Source organism: Cetorhinus maximus, chromosome 1 (assembly GCF_964194155.1).
Source record: "Cetorhinus maximus chromosome 1, sCetMax3.hap1.1, whole genome shotgun sequence".
NCBI lineage: Eukaryota > Metazoa > Chordata > Chondrichthyes > Lamniformes > Cetorhinidae > Cetorhinus > Cetorhinus maximus.
This window is the reverse complement of record NC_135879.1, coordinates 4,238,864-4,260,993: the sequence shown is the minus strand read 5'-3', so window position 1 is coordinate 4,260,993 and position 22,130 is coordinate 4,238,864. Positions and strand designations below refer to the sequence as shown.

The 22,130-nt window shown below is 47.0% G+C and overlaps 1 protein-coding gene across 1 annotated transcript in view; it reads left to right on the top strand.

The window, feature by feature from the left end:
* The first annotated feature begins 814 nt into the window (after positions 1-814).
* The window catches only part of LOC144688816 (putative E3 ubiquitin-protein ligase HERC4), a 60,562-nt gene continuing 39,246 nt past the window's right edge, over positions 815-22,130 (top strand). Inside the window, exons 1-8 of the mRNA XM_078555787.1 lie at positions 815-1,046; positions 5,354-5,510; positions 7,127-7,203; positions 9,033-9,254; positions 11,039-11,130; positions 14,616-14,746; positions 17,579-17,736; positions 19,109-19,348. Of these exons, the coding sequence (XP_078411913.1) occupies positions 839-1,046; positions 5,354-5,510; positions 7,127-7,203; positions 9,033-9,254; positions 11,039-11,130; positions 14,616-14,746; positions 17,579-17,736; positions 19,109-19,348 (1,285 nt within the window). The 5' untranslated portion in view covers positions 815-838. The remainder of the gene's footprint in view (positions 1,047-5,353; positions 5,511-7,126; positions 7,204-9,032; positions 9,255-11,038; positions 11,131-14,615; positions 14,747-17,578; positions 17,737-19,108; positions 19,349-22,130) is intronic.

Below are 22,130 nucleotides of genomic sequence, written 5' to 3'. Positions count from 1 at the left end.
CTGCACTGTCAGAGGGTCAGTACTGAGGGAGTGATGCATGTCCTAGAGTCAGTACTGAGGGATTGATGCATTGTCAGAACGATAACAACTAATATTTTAGTCATGGCTCGGCTGGTAGGAGTCTCACTTCTAAACCACAAGATTCTGAAATCAAGTTCTGCTCCAGGATTTAAGCACAAAAGTTCAGGCTAACACTCCAGTGCAGTGCTGAGGGAGTTCTGTACTGCTGAAGGTACTGCCTTTTGGATGAGATGTAAAACTGAAATCTTGTCTGCCTGCTCGAGCGGATATAAATGATCCCTTGGCACTACTTTGAAGAAGAGCAATGGAATTATCCAATACTCATCCCCCAGTCGGCATCACAAAATTACCTGGTCATTATTGCGCTCCTGTTTGTTGGAGCTTCCTGTGCACAAATTAGCTGCTGTGTTTCCTACATTAAGCAATAAAGCGCTTTGAGATATCCGACAGTCGTGAGAAGTGCTAAAAAGTGAAAGTTGTTCTTTCTGAAAGCAAATTATCTGGTTATTTATTTTGTGGCTGTTTGGGGAGATTGCAGTGTGCAAGCAGCCCATTGTGTTACCTACATTTACAGCATTTCTTTATGTCTTTCTTTCTTTCTATTCCTCTTTTAGGAATTTTCCTGAGTTGTTTGTTGTTTCCAGCATCACAACGACGTCTCTTTACATTGTTGCATTTTTTTCAATTGGCTGCTGCCCTCAACCAGGGAACTGGATCTAAGCCAATTAAAATACTTTGGTTCTGTTTAACAGGAAGTGAAACTGCCAAATACGAGCACTGTGCATGAGACATAGACACAGTTGTAAGGGAGACAGGCATGTTACGCTGGGGGGAGTTCAGCTGCAGGCAAATGGAGTTAGAAGCCAGCAAGGACAGGGTACTTTCACAAGGCAACACCTTGGGTGAAGTCTTCAACAATGAGGAGATTCAGCAGATATGCTGCAGAGCTCGGTTCAGTGTGTTTGCATTGAAGAACGGCAGAGTTTACACCTTGATTAACGATCAAAGGCAGCGAGGACAGCCAGGTAAGTGGGATTAGGGTTTCCATTTATTTGTACATCTATTCGCTGTGAACCCCTCTCTGGGGATACCTATGGTTGTGAAAAGTGTTAAATGAAATTCTTCTATTAATTTAAAGAAAATCTGCAAAATCAGTAAATGAAATACATCTGGTTTCTATCAGAGATTGTCTCCATAAATAAACTATTAATTATAGGTATTTGTTTATGTATCTGAAATCTAGAACAATCCAATTAGTGAATTGACTGATACATTGAAAGTTCAGAAGCAATAAACTGTACAAATTCTGTCAGCAAAGGAGGAAATTAATTAATTAATTCAGGCACAAGGATATGTAAGTTCACAGCATTGAGGGAGACCATTCAGCCCATCATTCCTATGCCAGCCCTTTTAAACTAGTCCAGTCCCTGTTCCCTCCCCGTGCCCTTGTATAAGCAGTTAGCGAAATGTTTCAACCCTTATCAGGGGCAGGATTTTTACAGGGATGCCCCTGACCTGACTGAGCATGGAATGATGTGCGTTGATGTCGGCCGAGCGTGTGCCGGTAGTTTGGTCAGCGGGCATGTGCTCGAGCCAGCAGCACACCTGCCAACAATTAAAAGCCCCGTTAAGGCCATTAAGTTATCAATTGTCCTTAATTTTTCACTGCCCGTCGAATTTAATGGTTGATGGGCAGGCGAAAAGGTCAAGTGGCCTTTGCATTTTTTTTGGAAACCTCATCCACGGGCGGGATGAGGTTTCCAAATACGAATACGAATGGAATAAAAACTTTAATTTTTAATTAAAAACATGGCCCTGCTCCTGTGCCGGAGTCACAAGAAGGGACACGTTTTATTAAATTTGTTTAATAATGTTTTCAATGTATCTCTTCATCTCCCTGAGGCAGCGCCGTGCCTCAGGGAGATTATTCAGCGCTCTTCCGCGTGCTTGCGAGAAGTTCGTGCTAGGCCTGCTCGCCTTCCTTCCCCCACCCCCCCACCCCCTCCTGCTTAGCGCTGCTGCTCGCGAATCACGCTGGGTGGGCCTTAATTGCGTGAAATCGCGGTGTGCTGCCGATCGTGGGCAGTGGTCGGCTTCCTGACCACCCCTGCCGATCCCGATTTCACTAACTGCTTATACAAGGGCATGGGGAGGGAACAGGGACTGGACTAATTTAAAAGGGCTGGCATAGGGATGATAGGCTGAATGGTCTCCCTCAATGCTGTGAACTTACATATCCTTGTGCCTTAACTAATTAATTATTTTCCTCGTTTGCTGACAGAATTGGGCAAAATTCTGCCCCAGGCGATGTTAAGAAAACAGTTTACTATTGTACATTAAGGTGTGTAAAAACTGGATACCTGTGTTATTTGGTTTTAGATGGATTCAAATAAGAAATTGTGCTCATGGTTTCCCCAATAGCAAGCATTCATTAATGTAAAAGGACTTTTTCTGTGTTAAAGGTAACAAACATCTAACCTGGTTTGTTCACACAAACACAACTAACTGCATTGAAATAAAGAATTGATTGTGTGAGATGTCTTCAGTTGAGGATAACACAGGGACCTCCACACTCTCCCTCCCCAGCCAAACAATTAAGGGTTTAAAAGGAGACTCACTGGTGAATTCCGAGGGTTTGTCACATGTCTGTGCATGGCCAGATGTGAATTTATTCAGATAATATTTACATGAAGCGAGTTTCACTTTAACATTCTCAAGTTTTGTTTTCCTGCCTGCCTCTACATTCACTTTCAATTTCACTACTGTGTTTTTAAGTGGAAAATCCTGTGTCGGGCAAGAGGCCAAGGATTACAACATCCTGAATTCAAGTGGTGAAGCTGTGCTCTGAGATACATTTGCGATTTTTTTGGGATCATCGTTTGTGAAAACATGTAATTCCTGTGCAGTCTGACTGAAATCTTTACTTTTGCTTTTTAAATCACTTCACGTTCACAAATTAGAAGTCCCTAAATTTAGCCGTTACTATTTCATTATCTGAACTTGGCTTCCCAAAACAGCATTTTAAAACGTTCAAGACAAGCAACGGAAAGAAAGGCACCAAGGAGTGCGAGGTGCCTGGTTCTTAGAGAGACTGGAGAATCTGGGAATCTGGGATTATTATTATTGGAGAATCTGGGATTGTTTTTAGAGCAGGGGAAGTTAAAGGGAGATTTATTAGAGGTGATCAAAATCATGAAGGGCTTTGCAGGAGTAAGTTAGGAGAAACTGTGATTGAATGGCCAGAATATTCGGGTCAGCAAGTGGGGGGTGAGCCCCTCTCACTGACGTGTAAAATGACACGCAGTGATGTCGGGCGTGCGTCCTAACGTCACCATGCGTCACTCTGATCCTCTGGTCCCAGAGTCGGCTGTGCACCCGTCGAACTGTCAAAGGCCTAGTCAGACCATTTAAAAACTAATTAAAGTAATCAACTGAGCTGCCCGTCCAACCTTAAGGTTGGCGGGCGGGGGGGTAGCAGGCAAAGAACCCAGGCGGCCTTCACATTTTTCTTGAAGCCTCATCCATGGGCGGGATGAGGTTTCATGAAGGATTTATAATTCAAATAAATTTTTTTAATTATAGTTCATTGACATGTCTCAGCTCCTGTGACATTGTCACATGAGGGGACATGTCTTAAAAATCTTCTATTTCTTTATTAAAATTTTTAATAATCAAACTAACCTCCCTGCGGCAGTTCTGTGCTTCAGGGAGATTTCTGCGCTCTTTCTCGTGCATGCACGAAAGAGCGCAAGCCCCGACCACATAAAATGGCGGCGCGCGGCCAATCGCGGGTGGCGATCACAGCCGCGCGCCCGCTCTCGTTCAGTCCCACCCCAACGAGGAGAAAATTCTCCTCAATGTATTCCTGGAACTTTCATCACATGACTTGTTCCCCTCCCACCCACCCCGCCCCAAAATCCCCCACAATGCTCCAGCCATTAGTCGGCCAACACGTCCAATCCTTGTGACGTACGGCCTTCCTACGCCAATTGGAAAGCAAAAAGACTCATTACCCAATTGGTTGATGCTGGACTGTCAGCCAAACAGCCTTTTCCCCCCATTTTCCTTATTTTTATATCTGGTAAAGAGAAATGTTCAAAGAAAATGTCAAAAAAAATCCAGTTTTAAAATGATTTTTCAGTGTTTCTTAGCTTTGGCCAAGGTGGGGTAGGTGACGGGTGAGAGAAATAGACATAAATGAAAGGAACTTGATGCATTACAACAACAACTTACATTCATTGAGCGCCTTTAATGTAGTGTAACTTTCCCTAGATGCTTCACAGGAGCGATTATCAAACAAAATGTTGACAATGAACCACAGAGGAAAATGTCAGGACAGGTGACCAAAAGCTTGGTCAAAGAGGTATGTTTCAAGGAGCATTTTAACGGAGGAGAGAGAGAGAGAGAGGTGGAGAGGTAGAGAGGCTTAGGGATGGAAATCCAGAGCCTAGGGACTTAGCAGCTGAAGGCATGGCCGCCAATGGTGCAGTGATTAGAATTACAGGATGCACAGGAGGACAAAATTGGAGGAGCTAGCACCAAGATCTGGGAGAGTCATAGGCTGAGGGTTCAGTGAGGGGGAGTGTTGTGTCTGTGGAAGAATGTGAAAACACCAAGGGTGATGATTTTGAAATCGGGGCATTGTCCAACCAGGAACCGATGTAGGTCAGTGAGCCCAGCGTTGATGGGTGAACGGGACTTGATGCGAGTTGGGATGTGAGCAGCAGGGCTTTGGATGGGTTCAACTAGACACAAACCAGATTGGTGAAAGGAACGTGGGCAAGTGACTGTATGAGGTGGGCGGGTGGAGGCTTTTCTGAGTTTCGCATTTCCACCAGCCTTCATGTGAGATCAACAACACAGCGGCACTGCTCTTTCTCAGGCAGGTGCTTTCTCAAGACCTTGCTAACAAAGGGAGCTCAGCTCCCCTGCCTGTTCCCTGGCTATTTGCTAACTTTAGCTTTAATAGATTTTTTCCACACAGCAACCTTCTGCTTCTGAAAAGGATGAAGTATTTTGCAGCTGTCTTTTCCGACAGGACGTATTATCAATTAATTACTGGAATATCTTTTAGGCTCATGGTTCAAACTGACCATTATCTTCCACTGAATTCTGTATCAATAAATAAATAATATAAGCCTGTCCGTTTACACTTTCATTCTTTTAACAGAGACTTGTTTAACAGGCAAAGCCAAAAGTTAATGTTAACTACAATCTGAAGAGATAGTAAAGTCTTATTAACCCTTTCCTGGTCCAAGTCGAATAACGTTCAGGATTTAACAATGTTCCACTTCCTCCTGTCCTTACATTTTTCACCTTTTGTTCTGCGCAGAGCTGGTTAAAGAGTTGAGAGAGCACAAGGTTTACAGCATGGATAGTGGAACTGCGCACATTCTCTACGTCTCTGAAGCTGGGAATGTGTTTTTTAGTAAATTTCAGAAGAAGAAACACAGAGTTAATGCAAGGTCATTCAACATCACAGTGCCACGGTAAGAATCAGTTCTGTTGTGGGAGACAGTAAGTCATGGGCAATTCTTGTTTTTGGAACCTCACTTGTGGAGTTTAGTGTCCCAAAGGAGGGGAATAAAGTTGTGGTATTGGAGTGAGGGTCACGCTAGAATCATCAGGGTGGACTCTGGATGGAGTGCAGCACAAATTTACCAGGTTGATAAGCTGCATTTCGAGGGTTAAATTACAAACTATAGTTGAATTCTCTCAAATTTAGAAGCTTAGGAGATGACTTGATAAAAATTTCAAAGAGATGAAGGGAAACCGATAGGGTGGGTAGAAAGAAACTATATTGGCTGTTTGGGGAGTCTAGGGGGCACAGTTTAAAAATTACAGCCATGCCTTTTGAGAGTGAAATTGGGAAACAATCCCCACACAGAGTGGTAGAAGGTTGGAACTCTCTTCCGCAAAAGGCAATCGATGCAAGATAAATTGCAGGGGATGTGGGGCAAAGGTGAATTTATGGAGTTAATTTGCAGGGCATTCATAATCCCATTGAATAGCAATGGAACAGGCTCGAGGGTCCATATGGCCCCCTCCAGTTCCTATGTGCTTTCTATATTCATATAAAAGCAATGGAGGCATACTGCACTAACCTCGCATTAAGAACACTTGAAGAGATATCTTAAACAGATGCTCATCATGTCACACTTTGGAATGGACTGATTGAGCCCACGACACAGAAGAAGATTATTCTGGGTCTATTGTATGCTTTAATCTTGCCTGCCCAAGTTCCCTTTATAAACCCGTGCCCCCGATAATTCCTAATGCCTAGCCACAATAAGGATGAAATCTATCAGGGTCATCCCTTTGCCACTGGCTTGTTATTTCCTGTCTTATATTTTATATCATTTAATCATTCTTCTCAATCACTGGTACCTGTAAAAAACAGTAAAACATCCCAAGGTGCTTCATCCGAGTGATCATTGAACGAAATTTAACATGAGGACAAGTTCTTGGTCAAAAAGTTTGGTCCTAAGTAGTATCTTAAAGGAGGGAAAGAGACAGAGTTTTAGGGATTGAAATCCAGGAGTTAGGGTCTGGGCAGCTGAAGGCACAGCCACCAGTGGTGGAGCGATTAAAATCAGGGATGCGCAAGCAGACAGAGGATCACAGGACTTGAGGCGATTACAGACATAGAGAGGGGTGAGGCCATCGAGGGATTTGAACACAGGGATGAGAAGTTTAAAATCAAGGCTTAATGGGGATCCAAAGTAGGTCAGCAAACATGGGGACGATGGACGAATAAGTTAGAATACAGACCGCAGATTTACACATACTGATGCTATTCAGGTATAAAGGCGCTTTGAAATAAAGTCCTTGGGTTAATAGCAAAAACAAAAATACCTGGAAAAACTCAGCGGGTCTGACAGCATCAGCGGAGAGGGATACGGTTAACGTTTTGAGTCTGTACGACCCTTCATCAGAAGGGTCATATGGACTCGAAACGTCAACCATATCCCTCTCCGCCGATGCTGTCAGACCCACTGAGCTTTTCCAGGTATTTTTGTTTTTGTTCTAGATTTCCAGCTTCCGTAGTATTTTGCTTTTAATCCTTGGGTTAATAATTGATTAATGGTTTTATTTATTTACACAGGTTACTAAGAAGCTTTGCAGAAATGTGCGTTATTCAGGTTGCCTGTGGAAACAATCACTCACTGGCTCTCTGTAAAGGTAAGAAAACCCAGGAGAAAATGTGTGGGAGAGATAAGGGAAGCTGACTTTCCTCGTGGGATGGTGGAATCCTACTGAGCATCACAGACGAGGGACAAGTCGGATCGGATCACGGGTTTGTGCTGATCCCAGACAGCAAAGCAAGAGGAGTTTTACAATGGTCTCAGTTGCTCCAGGGTAAGGGAAGAAACATCGTACAGACTTCCTTGAACTGATTGAATCTGAGCAATTCCTGCTGGATCGTACTGATGGAGTGCTGCACTGTCAGAGGTGCTGTCTTTCAGACAGGATGTTAAACTGAGGCCCTGTCTGCCCTCAGGTGGACAACAGGTCGTATGGTGCATTTTCGAAGATGAGTTGGCGGGTATTCCCTGGTTTCCCGGCCAATATTTATTTGGAGATCGAGGAGGGTAGCAAAACAGAATCAATTGAAGGAGAACATTTAGACAAGGCAGAAGCAAAATGCCTTGATGTTGGAAATCTGAAATAAAAACAGAAAACGCTGGGGAAGGTGGCGGCGTAGTGATATTGTTACTGGATTGGTAACCTGGAGACCCAGGGTAATGCTCTGGGGACCCAGGTTCAAATCCCACCCTGGCAGATGATGGTGGAATTTAAAAGTCTGATAATGACCATGAAACCATTGACATAAAAACCCATCTGGTTCACTAATGCCCTTTAGGGAAGGCAATCTGCCATCTGCACCTGGTCTGGCCTACATGTGACTCAAGACCCACAGCAATGTGTTGACTCTTAAATGCTCTTGAAACAGGGGGCAATTAGAGATGGGCAATGAATGCCGGCCCAGCCAGTGATACTCACTTCCCGTGACTGAATAAAACAATGTACTAGCATCAACTGAAATGTCGAGGATTCAGCATTCTGCTCTATTCACAGCACATTGTGGGAGTAACTGTGGGAGGCTACTTGTAGCTTGGAACATCACGAGGTAGGAGGAACAAAGAGCAATAACACCACAGTCCCACTCCCTGACCCATGCTCACACACAAAATTACTTTGAATAATACCCACTGCTGTAACAGGGGTAAGTTATGTGCAGGGATTGGAGAAGCTGGGATTGTACTTGCAGTGGCAGGGGGGTTGGTAACCAGAGGACACAGATTTAAGGTAATTGGGAAAAGAAGCAGAGGAGGAGATGAGATTTTGTTTCAGACAGTGAGTTCTTATGATCTTGAATAAGTTGCCTCAAAGAGCGGTGGAAGCAGATTCAGTAGAAAAAAAGACAGACTTAGATTTCTACAGAAGAGTCATACAGACTTGAAATATTAACTCTGTTTCTTTCCCCACAGGTGCTGCCAGACCTGCTGAGTTTTTCCCAGCACTTTCTGTTTTTATTTTAGATTTCTACAGCATCTTTTGCAACCTCAGGATATCACGAAGTATTTTACAGTCAAAGAAATACTTTTGAAATGGAGTCACTGTTGATGCAGTAGCCAATTTGCAGACAGCAAGTTCCCACAAATATCAATCAGTCAACATTGACATGAAATTGTAGAAAGGCTCTTGGTTGAACACTTCATTCGGAAGAGAGTGCTTTTGACAGTCTAGTGCTTCCTCAGTACTGTACAGGGAGTACTAGCCTAGATCACATATTCAAGCTACTGGAGTGGGTCTTGAACCCATAACCATTATGGCTCTGAGGGTGGTGGTTTAGGGAAGCAGTGCTACCCACTGAGCTACAGCTCACATTGTAATAAGGTTGTGATCTCTAAATTGTCCTATGAGAGAGAAGCAGCCAAAGATCATCGAGGTGAGATTTATTTTTTGAGTGACTCTAACGAACTCTTCTCTTGCGTTTCTGCTGCGAGGTGGTCAAGTCTTTGCCTGGGGACAGAATGTCAGAGGCCAGCTGGGCCTTGGCAGAGCTGGACACCGTGTGCTCAGACCCCAGTGTGTGACGACGCTGGCTGGAATCCCTGTGGCTCAGATCGCGGCAGGAGGAACACACAGCTTTGCTCTCTCACTCTCCGGGGCCGTGTTTGGTTGGGGGAGGAACAGTTGCGGACAGCTGGGGCTCGGTGACACAAAAGGTAAGGAAAATAAAACTCACTCACTTCCTTCATTTCCACACCTGTTTCGTTCCAGTTCGGGGGTTCACACCGATGCCATAGAGCTCGTCCCAAACACTGCTGCCCATATCCTAACTCGCATTAAGTCCCATTCACCCGTCACCCCCCCACCTTCCCCCTTGGGCTCGCTGACCTACACTGGTCCAGAGAGCCCTCGAATTTAAAATTCTCGTTCTTGGTTTCAAATGCCTCCATCACCTTGCCCCTCCCTATCTCTGTAATCTCCCCCAGCCCTACAACCCTCCAAGATATCTGCCCTCCTTCAATTCTAGCCTCCTGAGTGGCTCCGATTTCAATTGGTGGCGGTGCCTTCAGATTATGAGGCATTAAGACCTGGAATTCCCTCCCTAAGCCTCTCTACTTCTTTACCTCCCTCTTTCCCCCTTTAAGATGTTCTTTAAAACCTCCCTTTTCGACCAATATTCGGTTATTGGACCTAATGTCTCCTGTTATGGCCCGGCATCAAATTTTGTTTGATAGTTACTCCTGTGAACTGCCTTGGGATGCCTTACTATGTGAATGGTGCTATATAAATGCAAGTTGTTGTTGCTGCCGCTCCAGATCAGTCGCTCCAGTGCAGAGTCAATAACAGCTCTCCCTCTGGTGGTAAAATAGGGAACAGCAGCTGAAGCTCAGAATTAACAAGTAAATTGTGGCTTTCAGAATTAATTGCTACTTAAGGCAAAGCACATGCCCAACATCCATAGAATGGTTACAGCACAGAAGGAGGCCATTCTGCCCATCATGCCCATGCTGGCTCTCTGCAAGATCAACTCAGTTCATCCCACTAGCTTGCTTTTTCCCCCCATAGCCCTGTAAACGTTTTATCTCCAGATAATTGTCCCATTCCCTTTTGAGAACAAAAACAGAAAATTCTGGAAAAACTCAGCAGGTCCAGCAACATCTGTGGAGGGAGAAACAGAGTTAACATTTCGAGTCCGTATGACTCTTCCTCAGAGCTGAAGAGAAGTGGAAATGTGATTAAATATTTCTTCACTTTTCCATTTCTCTTTAGCTCTGAAGAAGGGTCATAAGGACTCGAAATGTTAACTCTGTTCCTCTCTCCGCAGATGCTGCCGGACCTGCTGAGTTTTTCCAGCATTTTCTGTTTTTGTTTCAGATTTCCAGCATCCGCAGTATTTTGCTTTTATCCCTTTTGAAAACCACGAGTGATTCTGCCACCATCACCATCTCCGACAGTGTATTCCAGATCCCTGCATAAAAATAAGGACTTTCTTCATGTTGCCCCTTGGTACTTTTGCCAATTACTGGGTGGTCAGTTTTGTCCTGTGCTCTCCATTTATTTGTGTATTGTAAACATGCAGTTTTATAAAAAGTTAGTGTCTGCTCCGTGCAAAATATAAAAGTTGCATGGAAACCTTCAACATAATAAAACAACCCAAGATGCTTCACAAATCCACCCAGCAGATTTGAGGTGGGGGAATAGGTGGATTAAAGTCTGTTTGATTAACAGATAGGAATCAGCCAATCGAGTAATGAATTGGCAGTGGTAAGGCGGGGCCTGGTGATGATGGACATGTGTGCCAACCAATGGCAGGGCTGTTGGGGAAGATGGTTGGAGGTAAATGGACATTTGATAAAACCTCCAGGAGTGCATCTGAGCAGAATTGGCAACCCTATTGTTAAATGCACTGCGTGCTATCTCTTTTGCCCATGTGTAATATTTTAATTGTATATGTGTTGAAAATAGAGCAATAAAGGGTTATTTCTCTTTTTTATCACAGCTCGTCATCTTCCCACATACTTAAAGCAGTTAGAGTGTAAGAAGATAGTCTACATTTCTTGTGGAGCTCAACACACCGCCCTGTTGACTAAGGTTTGATCTTGCAATACAACAAAATTTAATTTGCAGTTCAGTACATTTTTAACAGTTGTATTTCTAAGGTGCTTTTCAGGACATTTCTAAGTGTTTTACAGCAAACAAAGCAATGTAGGAAACACGGCAGCCAACTTTCGCAAAGCAAGATCCCACAAATAGCAATATACAAAACAATTTATCGGGCATGACCAATCAGAGCCAATTTGCCAACCAATCAGCACCCTTTTCTCATGCAGTATAAATTGTTGTTGCCTTTGAAATTTGGCATTCTTGTGTTTGTCCTGATGAGTGCAAGATGATAAACCCCAACAGCATGTCTCTTTTTTCAGTAATTCCCAAATAGCAATGTGATAAATGACCAGATCAAATGTTAAGTTGATAATTGTGGAATAAATAGTGTCATGGGATTGTTTATGTCCACCTGAGAAGCAGGAAGGACCTCTGATTAATGTCCCAGCCATAAAGACAGCGCCTTCAACAGTGCAGCACTGCCTCAGTAACACACTGGCTATAAGAGCTTAGATTTCCTGCAGAAGTCTCTGGAGTGGGGCTCAAACCTATGGACCTCTGACTTGGGGGCAAGAGTGCTACCCACTGAGATCCATTGGATTATTTTTAGATATAATCTATCAAACAAGTCAATTACTGCGGGAGGATCTGAGGTATTCATGCTCTGTCCTTGTGAGACACTTAGATACGTACCATCTAAGATCGTAGGCCCAACCACCTTCAGTTGCTTCATCAATGACCTTCCTTCCATCATTAGATCAGAAATGGGGATGTTCGCTGATGATTGCACAATGTTCAGCACCATTCACGACTCCTCAGACGCTGAAACAGTCCATGTCCAAATGCAGCAAGACCTGGACAATATCCAGGCTTGGGCTGACAAGTGGCAAGTAACATTCGTTCCACACAAGTGTCAGGCAAGGACCATCTCCAACAAGAGAGAATCTAACCATACCCCTTGACATTCAATGGCATTACCATCACTGAATCCCCTGCTATCAACATCCTGGGGATTACCATTGACCAGAAACTGAACTGGACTAGCCATATAAATACTGTGGCTACAAGAGCAGGTCAGAGGCTAGGAATCGTGCCACGAGTGACTCACCTCCTGACTCCCCAAGGCCTGTCCACCATCTACAAGGTACAGGTCAAAAGTGTGAAGGAATACTCCCCACTTGCCTGGATGAGTGCAGCTCCCACAACACTCAAGAAACTCGACACCCTCCAGGATAAAGCTGCCCACTCAATGATTTATTTGAGGCATCGCAAATTTGGTGAGTTTATGAAATCATTGCAGAAGCAGTGACTTTGTTACACCGTGCTCTGGAATTCTCTCTGTAAATCTTTCTGCCTCCCTGTTTCTGCTCCTTCAAGACACTCCTTAAAACTCTTTGACCAAACTTTTGGTCAGCTGCCCTAAATGGGCCTATATTTTACCACAGTCTTCATAACTCTGACATTGGAGTGAAAGGTGGGTCCTGAGCCTGCACTTGCCGGCAGCAGGATCGGCCCAGTGATTTTACCACAGGCCTCCTCCTCATTGGGCATTGCTTATTGAAAAACCTGCAGGCCTATTGACCAATCAGAGGGCCGGCACCTTTGAAGCCTCAGCAGCCCCACCAACAAAGGTGGAAGGTCCTGAGGCAGGTGGGCGGCCTGGGGGAGACTGGACAGGTGAGATGAAAACATTGAAACATGCAAGGGCTGAGGGTCAGAGGAGGAATCCCTCTGGGGTGGGGGTGGGGAGAGGGTTTGTTGGGGCCATGGGGGCTGCCTGTTACTGCCTCTTTATAACTTGGAGCCTGTGGCTCTGTGGGAATTAGCCCCTCGAGACCCCCTCCTGCAACTCTACACCCTGCCCACAACTCTCCACCCCCCCCGCAACTCTCCACCCCCCCCCACAACTCTCCACCCCCCCCACAACTCTCCACCCCCCCCACAACTCTCCACCCACCCCCCCCACAACTCTCCACCCCCTCGCCACTCTCCACGCCCCCCACAACTCTCCACCCCCCTGCAACTCTCCAACCCCCCCCACAACTCTCCACCCCCCACAACTCTCCACCCCCCCCACAACTCTCCACCCCCCCCACAACTCTCCACCCCCCCGCCACTCTCCACCACCCCCACAACTCTCCACCCCCGCAATCCTCCACCCCCCCACAACTCTCCACCCCCCCACAACTCTCCACCCCCCCACAACTCTCCACCCCCCCCACAACTCTCCACCACCCCCACAACTCTGCACCCCCCCTGCAACTCTCCACCCCCCCTGCAACTCTCCACCCCCCCCGCAACTCTCCAACCCCCCCAACAACTCTCCACCCCCCTGCAACTCTCCACCCCCCCGACAACTCTCCACCCCCCCGCAATCCTCCACCCCCCCACAACTCTCCATCCGCCCCGCAACCCTCCACCCCCACAACTCTCCACCCCCGCAATCCTCCACCCCCCCACAACTCTCCACCCCCCCACAACTCTCCACCCCCCCACAACTCTCCACCCCCCCCACAACTCTCCACCACCCCCACAACTCTGCACCCCCCCTGCAACTCTCCACCCCCCCTGCAACTCTCCACCCCCCCCGCAACTCTCCAACCCCCCCAACAACTCTCCACCCCCCTGCAACTCTCCACCCCCCCGACAACTCTCCACCCCCCCGCAATCCTCCACCCCCCCACAACTCTCCATCCGCCCCGCAACCCTCCACCCCCACAACTCTCCACCCCCACAACTCTCCACCCCCCCCCGCAACTCTCTCTCCCCCCACAACTCTCCACCCCCCCCACAACTCTCCACCCCCCCGCCACTCTCCACCACCCCCACAACTCTCCACCCCCCGGCAACTCTCCACCCCCCCGCCACTCTCCACCACCCCCACAACTCTCCACCCTCGCAATCCTCCACCCCCCCCACAACTCTCCACCCCCCCGCAATCCTCCACCCCCCCACAACTCTCCACCCCCCCACAACTCTCCACCCCCCCGCCACTCTCCACCACCCCCACAACTCTCCACCCCCCCAGCAACCCTCCAACCCCCCCACAACTCTCCACCCCCCGGCAACTCTCCACCCCCTCCGCAACCCTCCACCCCCCCAAAACGTTCCACACCCCCACAACGCCCCACCACCCCCCCACCCCCACCACCACCAACCCCCAACCCCACAACCCTCCACCCTCCCCACCCCGACCATCCCAGGCTGTTGCAAAATGCTGGCAGGTCTGTGAAACGGCCCTTTATAGGACCTTTAAGTGTGCAAACTGTCTGCCTGCCTCCTTGGTGGGTCTGCATTGGGGAGTCCCATCCCTGATGTTTGACTGGCCCTTGCCTCCCAGCCTCCCACCCCGGGAGCCCAGAGAACCTCCTCCCCTGGCCCAGTATCAGGTTGTGTTTGATGGTCACTCCTGTGAGGCGGCCGGGGCATTTTACCACATTAAAGGCGCTACATGAATGTTGTATTAATTCCAGGATGGGCTTGTTTTTACCTGTGGATCTGGGAGCCATGGACAACTTGGACACAACACAAAAAGTGATGAGATCAAACCGCGCCTGGTCGCTGAGCTACTCGGGAGTAAAGTGTCTCAGATAGCATGTGGGAGGTAAGCTAACAACACACCAAATTAAAGACACGCAAAAGGGCTTTCATTTATAGTTGGCAAAAGGATTTGGGTCAAAGGGGAGGGACCATTGGAGGCAATTCCCCTTGGTGGAGGGGAGTTAGGAATTTGCCAATTGTCATAAAAACCCATCTGGTTCACTAATGTCCTTTAGGGATGAAATCTGCCGTCCTTACCTGGTCTGGCCTACATGTGACTCCAGACCCACAGCAATGTGGTTGACTCTTAAATGCCCTCTGAACAAGGGCAATTAGGGATGGACAATAAATGCTGGCCCAGCCAGCGGCGCCCACATCCCATGAACAAATTTCTAAAAAAAGGTGCAGAAAATGGCATCACTTTTCCCATTTGAAGTTCTGCTTTGAGGGTTCCATCCAAACATATTTGCCTAACTCTGAATGTCAAGCAGAATGCAGCAACCCCCTGTGATTGGTTAGTGACTGGGGACAGAATCGATCGGGTCTCAAGTATCTGGTGAAAAGTCCAATTAAAAAAAACAATCATTGAAGAGATGTCTCCTTTAGAACAGGGCTGAGGATCAAAGGTGTCAATCACTTTTCTCTCTTTCTGTCTCTCTGCAAACATTTTACTGCCCCCTGCCCTGTCTTTACGAAGGTTTATTTGATTGATTGAAATTACTTCTAATTTATTAATGCATCTGTTTTAACAGCAGCAAGTGGCTTCAATCTGAATTGTGTGCAAATTGATTTAAGGATGCTTTTCCCTCCCTCACTCTCTGCAAGTTTTTACTGCCTTGCGCTCTGTATTAAACGAGTTGATCCCATTCACTTAAGAAAGCTTTAATTCATTAATGCAGAAGTTTTAAAAGCACTTGGTGTCTATATGTTGCAAAAAACTAGCAAAATTTGACAACCCTTTCTGAACATTGCGCAATCAGCAGAAACTCGCCATCGCCACTAATTCAACCGAGGCTAGGCCTGTTCTGTGGGCAATTAGTGTATTAAAAATTATGTTGTGCATTTTGTCCACTTGAGGCTACCATACACACATGTACCAGCAGAGGGAGTATGCTAGGAAGAGATAATAAGGATCCTTATTTAACAGCTCATGCACTTCCAATTCTAGGTGTCTCTGGCTGAACATTTATTTGTTTCTGTCCCAAGAGCTTTATAGGTGGGGCCAGTCCTGTAGGGGGGGGCAGTTCTGTGGGCGGGGTCAATTCTGTGGGTGGGGTCAGTTCTGTGGGTGGGGTTAGTTCTGTGGGCGGGGTCAGTTCTGTGGGTGGGGTTAGTCCTGTGGGTGGGGTCAGTTCTGTGGGCGGGGTTAGTTCTGTGGGCGGGGTCAGTTCTGTGGGCGGGGTTAGTCCTGTGGGTGGTGTCAGTTCTGTGGGTGGGGTTAGTCCTGTGGGTGGGTCAGTTCTGTGGGCGAGGTCAGTTCTGTGGGCGGGGTCAGTTCTGTGGGTGGGTTCAGTTCTGTGGGTGGGGTCAGTTCTGTGGGTGGGTCAGTTCTGTGGGCGGGGTCAATTCTGTGGATGGGTTCAGTTCTGTGGGCGGGGTCAATTCTGTGGATGGGTTCAGTTCTGTGGGTGGGTCAGTTCTGTGGGCGGGGTCAATTTTGTGGGTGGGTTCAGTTCTGTGGGTGGGGTTAGTCCTGTGGGTGGGTCAGTTCTGTGGGCGGGGTCAATTCTGTGGATGGGTTCAGTTCTGTGGGCGGGGTTAGTCCTGTGGGTGGGGTCAGTTCTGTGGGTGGGTCAGTTCTGTGGGCGGGGTCAGTTTGGTGGGTGGGGTCAGTTCTGTGGGTGGGGTCAGTTCTGTGGGTGGGTCAGTTCTGTGGGTGGGTCCAGTTCTGTGGGCGGGGTTAGTTCTGTGGGTGGGTCAGTTCTGTGGGTGGGGTTAGTTATGTGGGTGGGTCAGTTCTGTGGGCGGGGTTAGTTCTGTGGGCGGGGTTAGTTCTGTGGGTGGGTCAATTCTGTGGGCGGGGTCAGTTCTGTGGGCGGGGTCAGTTCTGTGGGTGGGTCAGTTCTGTGGGTGGGTCAGTTCTGTGGGTGGGTCAGTTCTGTGGGCGGGGCCAGTTTTAAGTGAAGTGTTTTTTGACTTTAGTATAAAAGAACCACAGAAAACACAAGCCTAAATGGTCTGGGCTGTAACTCACCGACGTTTTAAATGACAGGATTTTTCACATTGATTCAACAACAACATTTATATAGCACCTTTAACATAGCAAAATGTCTCAAGGAGCTTCACAGAAACATTATCAAATAAAATTTGATACCAAACTAGATGAAGTCATATCAGGAAAGCTGGTCAGGAACTTGATCAAGGAGATAGGTTTTAAGGAGACAATTAAGGGAGGAGAGAGAGAGAAGTGGAGATGTTTAAGGAGGAAATTCCTGACCCTAGGGCCCAGGCCATCAATGGATGAAAGAAGGAAATCACAGATGTACAAGAGGCTAGAATCAGAAGAGTGCAGGTACCCCAGGGAGCAGTCAGCAATCCAGCTATCCGCATGAACGGAACCATTAGCAATTTAAGTCGACATATCGATCTGATTGAGGGTTGAAGATGGAATTAAGTTATTTGGATTACATCCATGTATCTCATGTTGAAACCAGTGCACAACAGTGACCACGTTTTAAAAGCTTTGTTTTCCCAATACAAATGAAGCAAAGCAACAACTCCAAACTTCTCACCACTCCACAATCAATCGCTCCCCTTTTTGACAACTATTTCTGATCCATGGGCAGACTCTACCTCTTGGTTTAAGAGGCCCTGTTAAACATTGTGGTGAATCAACAGAACATGAATGTGAACATGGTTTCCCACGGGTAGTTTAACCGAATGTTATGTTTTACAGCTATCACACTCTCATACTTGTGGTGTCATCTGGCAAAATCCACTCTTATGGTCACGCAGAGAAAGGGAATGTGGGAAATCAGAAAAACAAGCATCAGAAAGTGTCTCATCCTGTCACATTCTTAATCGGCATAGCTGACGGCACAGGACTAGTTCATGGTAAGAAAGGAACATTTTAAATTTATAATATTGTTGAATGTTAACCTGAAAGATATAAGGTCAGTTTGAGTTCTAGTGGCGGGGGTACTTTAGTCCTAGTGAGGGGAACTTGCAGGCGGTGGTGTTCCCAGGTTCCTGCTGCCCTTGCCTGTCTAGGTGGTAGAGGTCATGGATTTGGCAGACGAATTGCTGCAGTGCATCTTATGGATGGTCTACACTGCTGCTACTGTGCACGCCTGACTTGTGCTTGTAGATGGTGGACAGGCTTTGAGGGATCTTCAACCTACATTGGCTCCCAGTCCAGCAATGCCTCAATTTTAAAATTCTCATCCTTGTTTTCAAATCTCTCTGTAGGTTCAAACCCCCCCCCACCCCGTACCTACCTCTCCAGCCCTATAATGCTCCGAGATCTCTAATGCTCCTCCAATTCTGGTCTCTTGAGCGTCCCCAATTTTAACCACTCCACCATAAGTGGCTGTGTCTTCAGCTGCCTGGGCCCTAAGCTCTAGAATTCCCTCTCTAAACTTCTCCGCCTCTCTCTCCCCTTTTAAGATGTTCCTTAAAACCTACCCTTTGTCCGCGCCTTTTTGGTCACCTGTCCTAATATCTTTTTAGATGGCTCAGTGTCAAATTTTCTTTGATAATCGCTCCTGTGAAGTGCCTTGGGATGTTTTACTATGTTAGTGGTGCTATATAAATGCAAGCTGTTGATGTTGTTCCAACCTGTGAATAGACTCAATAGTGAGGTGTGGCTCAATGGCTGGCATTCTCACCTCTGAGTCAGGCCATAGCTTCAAGCCTCACCCAGAGACTTGAGCATGTGATCCAGGCAGTTATTCCTGTGCAGTTCTGAGGGAGTGCTGTTCTGTTGGAGGTGCCGTCTTTCAGATGCGATGCTAAATGGAGGCCTAGTTTGCTGCCTCAGGCGACCACAAAAGGTTCCATGACACTATTTCTAAGAAGAGCAGGGTGGGGTGGGGGGTTCTCCCCAGTGCCCTGGCCAATATTTAACCCTCAATCAACTGAAACAGATTATCTGGCCCTGATCAGGTTAGTGTTTGTGGGAGCTTACTGTGCACAAAATAGCTGCCACATTTCCTAGTTTACAGCAATGACTACACTTCAAAAGAGGTCCTTTGTTGGTTGTAGAATGCTTTGGACTGTCTAGAGGTTTTGAAAAGTTGTAGAAATGCCAGTTCTTTTCCTTCAATCCTGGAACTATATCCAGAAAAGAAAGAAAGATTGGCATTTCTATAGCGCTTTCCATGAACACTGGATGTCTCAAAGTGTTTTACAGCCAATGAATTACCTTTTGAACCTGCCAGTGACATTGTTCTTTGCCACATCTAAACCCATCTATGTACTTTTTTAGCAACAATGACGCATGATGTAGTCACACCAGCAAAGTCAGTGATGATCAGTGGTGCACAGGGAGTGATGCCAAAGGCGCTTGCCAATGGAAACAAGGCTCAACTCAAAACAAAAGCAAACAGGAAAAGACAGCTGGAGAATCAACTCTCAAAAGGCCAGTTACCATCGAGACAACAGGCGAAGGAGAAGAAAGAGCGGAAAAATTCATCTATTGTGACTGATGCAAACTCCGACATGCAAGGTGAGATCCTCAGTAAATGCAAGTGTTGCATTCAGGGCACCAGGCTTCAATAGGACACATATACGTTCTCCACGCCAATCGTCTGCCTCAGCTCAGTCAGTCCAGTGTGGTGGCATGTTACAGTTCACTCAGAGAGTCCAAGTTGCTGTGGCAACATACACCAAACACGTTGTAGTCTGGAGCTATGGGAGAGGCTCCAACTTCCTTCCCATCACATGGCTGACCAGGAATCCCCCCTGGTCTCACCGCCTGCCGTGGGCACATGTTGGAAGGATTTGTAGAGTGATAATCAACCTGTTTTGGCCATGTTGTAAACACACCTTCCTTGGCCATCAAAGTCCTGGATTGGGACTCAAACCCAGAGCTTCTGGCTCAGAGGCAGGGATGCTACCGACTGTGCCACAAGACCCATTAGTCAGTCCCGTACACCAGGATATTACTAGAGACAGAGTGGTAGGGGTGATTAGATTGCAGTTTTCAACATATTGAGCGGAACTGATACGGCAGAAGGAGAGAAAATATTTCCAGTGGTTAGGGAGCCTACAACTAGGGGGACAAAGTCTAAAAATTAGAGACAGACCTTTCAGGAGTCAAACTAGAAAATACTTTCACATAAGACGGGGTAGAAGTTCGGAACTCTCTTTCGCAAGTGCCAATTGAATCAATTGCTCATTTTAAATCTGAGATTGATAGATTTTTGTTAAGCAAAGCTATGAAAGGTAAAGGTGGGTAGGTGGGGGAGAATTTTCCGGCCGGCAAGTGGGGGTGGAGGCGTGGCCTGCTCAGCGAGGCATAGAATGACGCGCGGTGAAGTCAGGCGGGTGTCCCGATGTCACGGCGCGTCACTTAGATTTTCAGTTTGGCGGGCACGCACCAGAATCAGCTGCGCACCCACCAAACTGTTAAAGGCCTATTAAGGCCTGTTAAAAACTAATTAAAATAGTTAACTGAGCTGCCCGTCCAACCTTAAGGTTAGGGGGGCAGGGGAAGAGCCCAGGCGGCCTTCGCATTTTTCATGGAACCTCATCCACGGGCGGGACGAGGTTTCATGAAGGGTTTAAAAATTCAATAAAAAGTTTCAAAAAAATTCATTGACATGTCCCAGCTCATGTGACAGTGTCACATGGGGGGACGTGTTTTAAAAGTTTTTCATTTCTTTATTTTGATGTTTAAAATTTAAACAAATCTCCATGAGGCAAAAATAAAAACAAAAAACTGCGGATGCTGGAAATCCAAAACAAAAACAGAAACAGAAATACCTGGAAAAACTCAGCGGGTCTGGCAGCGTCGGCGGAGGAGAGCACAGTTGACATTTCGAGTCCTCATGACCCTTCAACAGAACACCTCTGTGCTTCAGGGAGATTTCTGCACTCTTTCACGCGCATGAATCAGAGAATCCCACCCCCCCCCCCCGCCCGCACAGGGAGCGCTCAGCGCTTCCGGGTGTGCGTCACACTGGGTGGGCCTTAATTGGCCCCGCCCACGTAAAATGGCGGTGCTCACCTGATCGAGGGCGCTGATTGGGTTCACGCTTGCTCCTGCACAACCCCATCCCCCACCAATGGGGGGGAAAATTCAGCCCATGGACTTAGGTCACAGGTCAGCCGTGATCTCATTGAATGTTGGCGTAACAGGGTCGTGGGGTTACATGTCCTCCTCCCCTTCCGCTGTTCATTGTTTATAGTTCATCGCCCCAGTTCAATGTGTTGAAGTCAAGACGCACCCTAAATTCTGCTACTCATAACTCTTTTGTTTCCTCATGGACCTCAAAACTGTGGAGCTCTCCATTTCCCAGTTGGTCAGTGGGAAAATGGGGATGCTGCTCAGTTCCCGTTCCTCCACTCTAAACGCATTCTTTGAACAATATGATTCGTCAAGGGACATTAATGACTGAATCTGACTGTCGGCCTTCCGAATCCTACAGTCCGGTGATGAATTTTTATCTTGCTAGGCCTTCATTTCAGGGGTAGTTTTACTTTGGTAAGTGTATACCAATTAACTACGAAACCGGTGCAGGTTTTGAGCCCTTTAGTGCTTTTTATTTATTTAAGGGATGTGAGCATTTCAGGCAAGACCAGCATTTGTTGCTCATCCCTAATTGCCCTTGAGAAGGTGGTGGTGAGCTGCCTTCTTGAACCGCTGCAGTCCATGTGGTGTAGATACACCCACAGTGCTGTTAGGGAGGGAGTTCCAGGATTTTGACCCAGTGACAGTGAAGGAACGGTGATATATTTCCAAATCAGGATGGTGTGTGACTTGGAGGGAATTTGCAGGTGGTGGTGTTCCCATTTGTCTGCTGCCCTTGTCCTTCTAGATGGTAGAGGTCATGGGTTTGGAAAGTGCTGTCAAAGGAGCCTTGGTGAGTTTCTGCAGTGCATGTTGTAGATGGTACACACTGCTGCCACTGTTCGTTGGTGGTGGAGGGAGTGCCAAAAGTGTTGAACGGGGTGCCAGTCAAGCGGGCTGCTTTGTCCTGGACGATGTCAAGCTTCTTGAGTGTTGTGGGAGCTGCACTCATCCAGGCAAGTGGGGAGTATTCCATCACACTCCTGACTTGTGCCTTGTAGATGGTGGACAGGCTTTGGGGAGTCAGGAGGTGAGTTGACCTGCTCTTGTGGCCAGCATAGGGCTATATGAGTTATGGGAGACACAGAGCAGATCATATATTGTCTGGAGATGAAATTCTTTACCTCAATGAAAGGGAAGTTACAAAGTGAAAGGTATACTATCTGCATTCCAAATCTGGATCTTTATTGGAGATATCCAGTGCTAGTGCGTACTG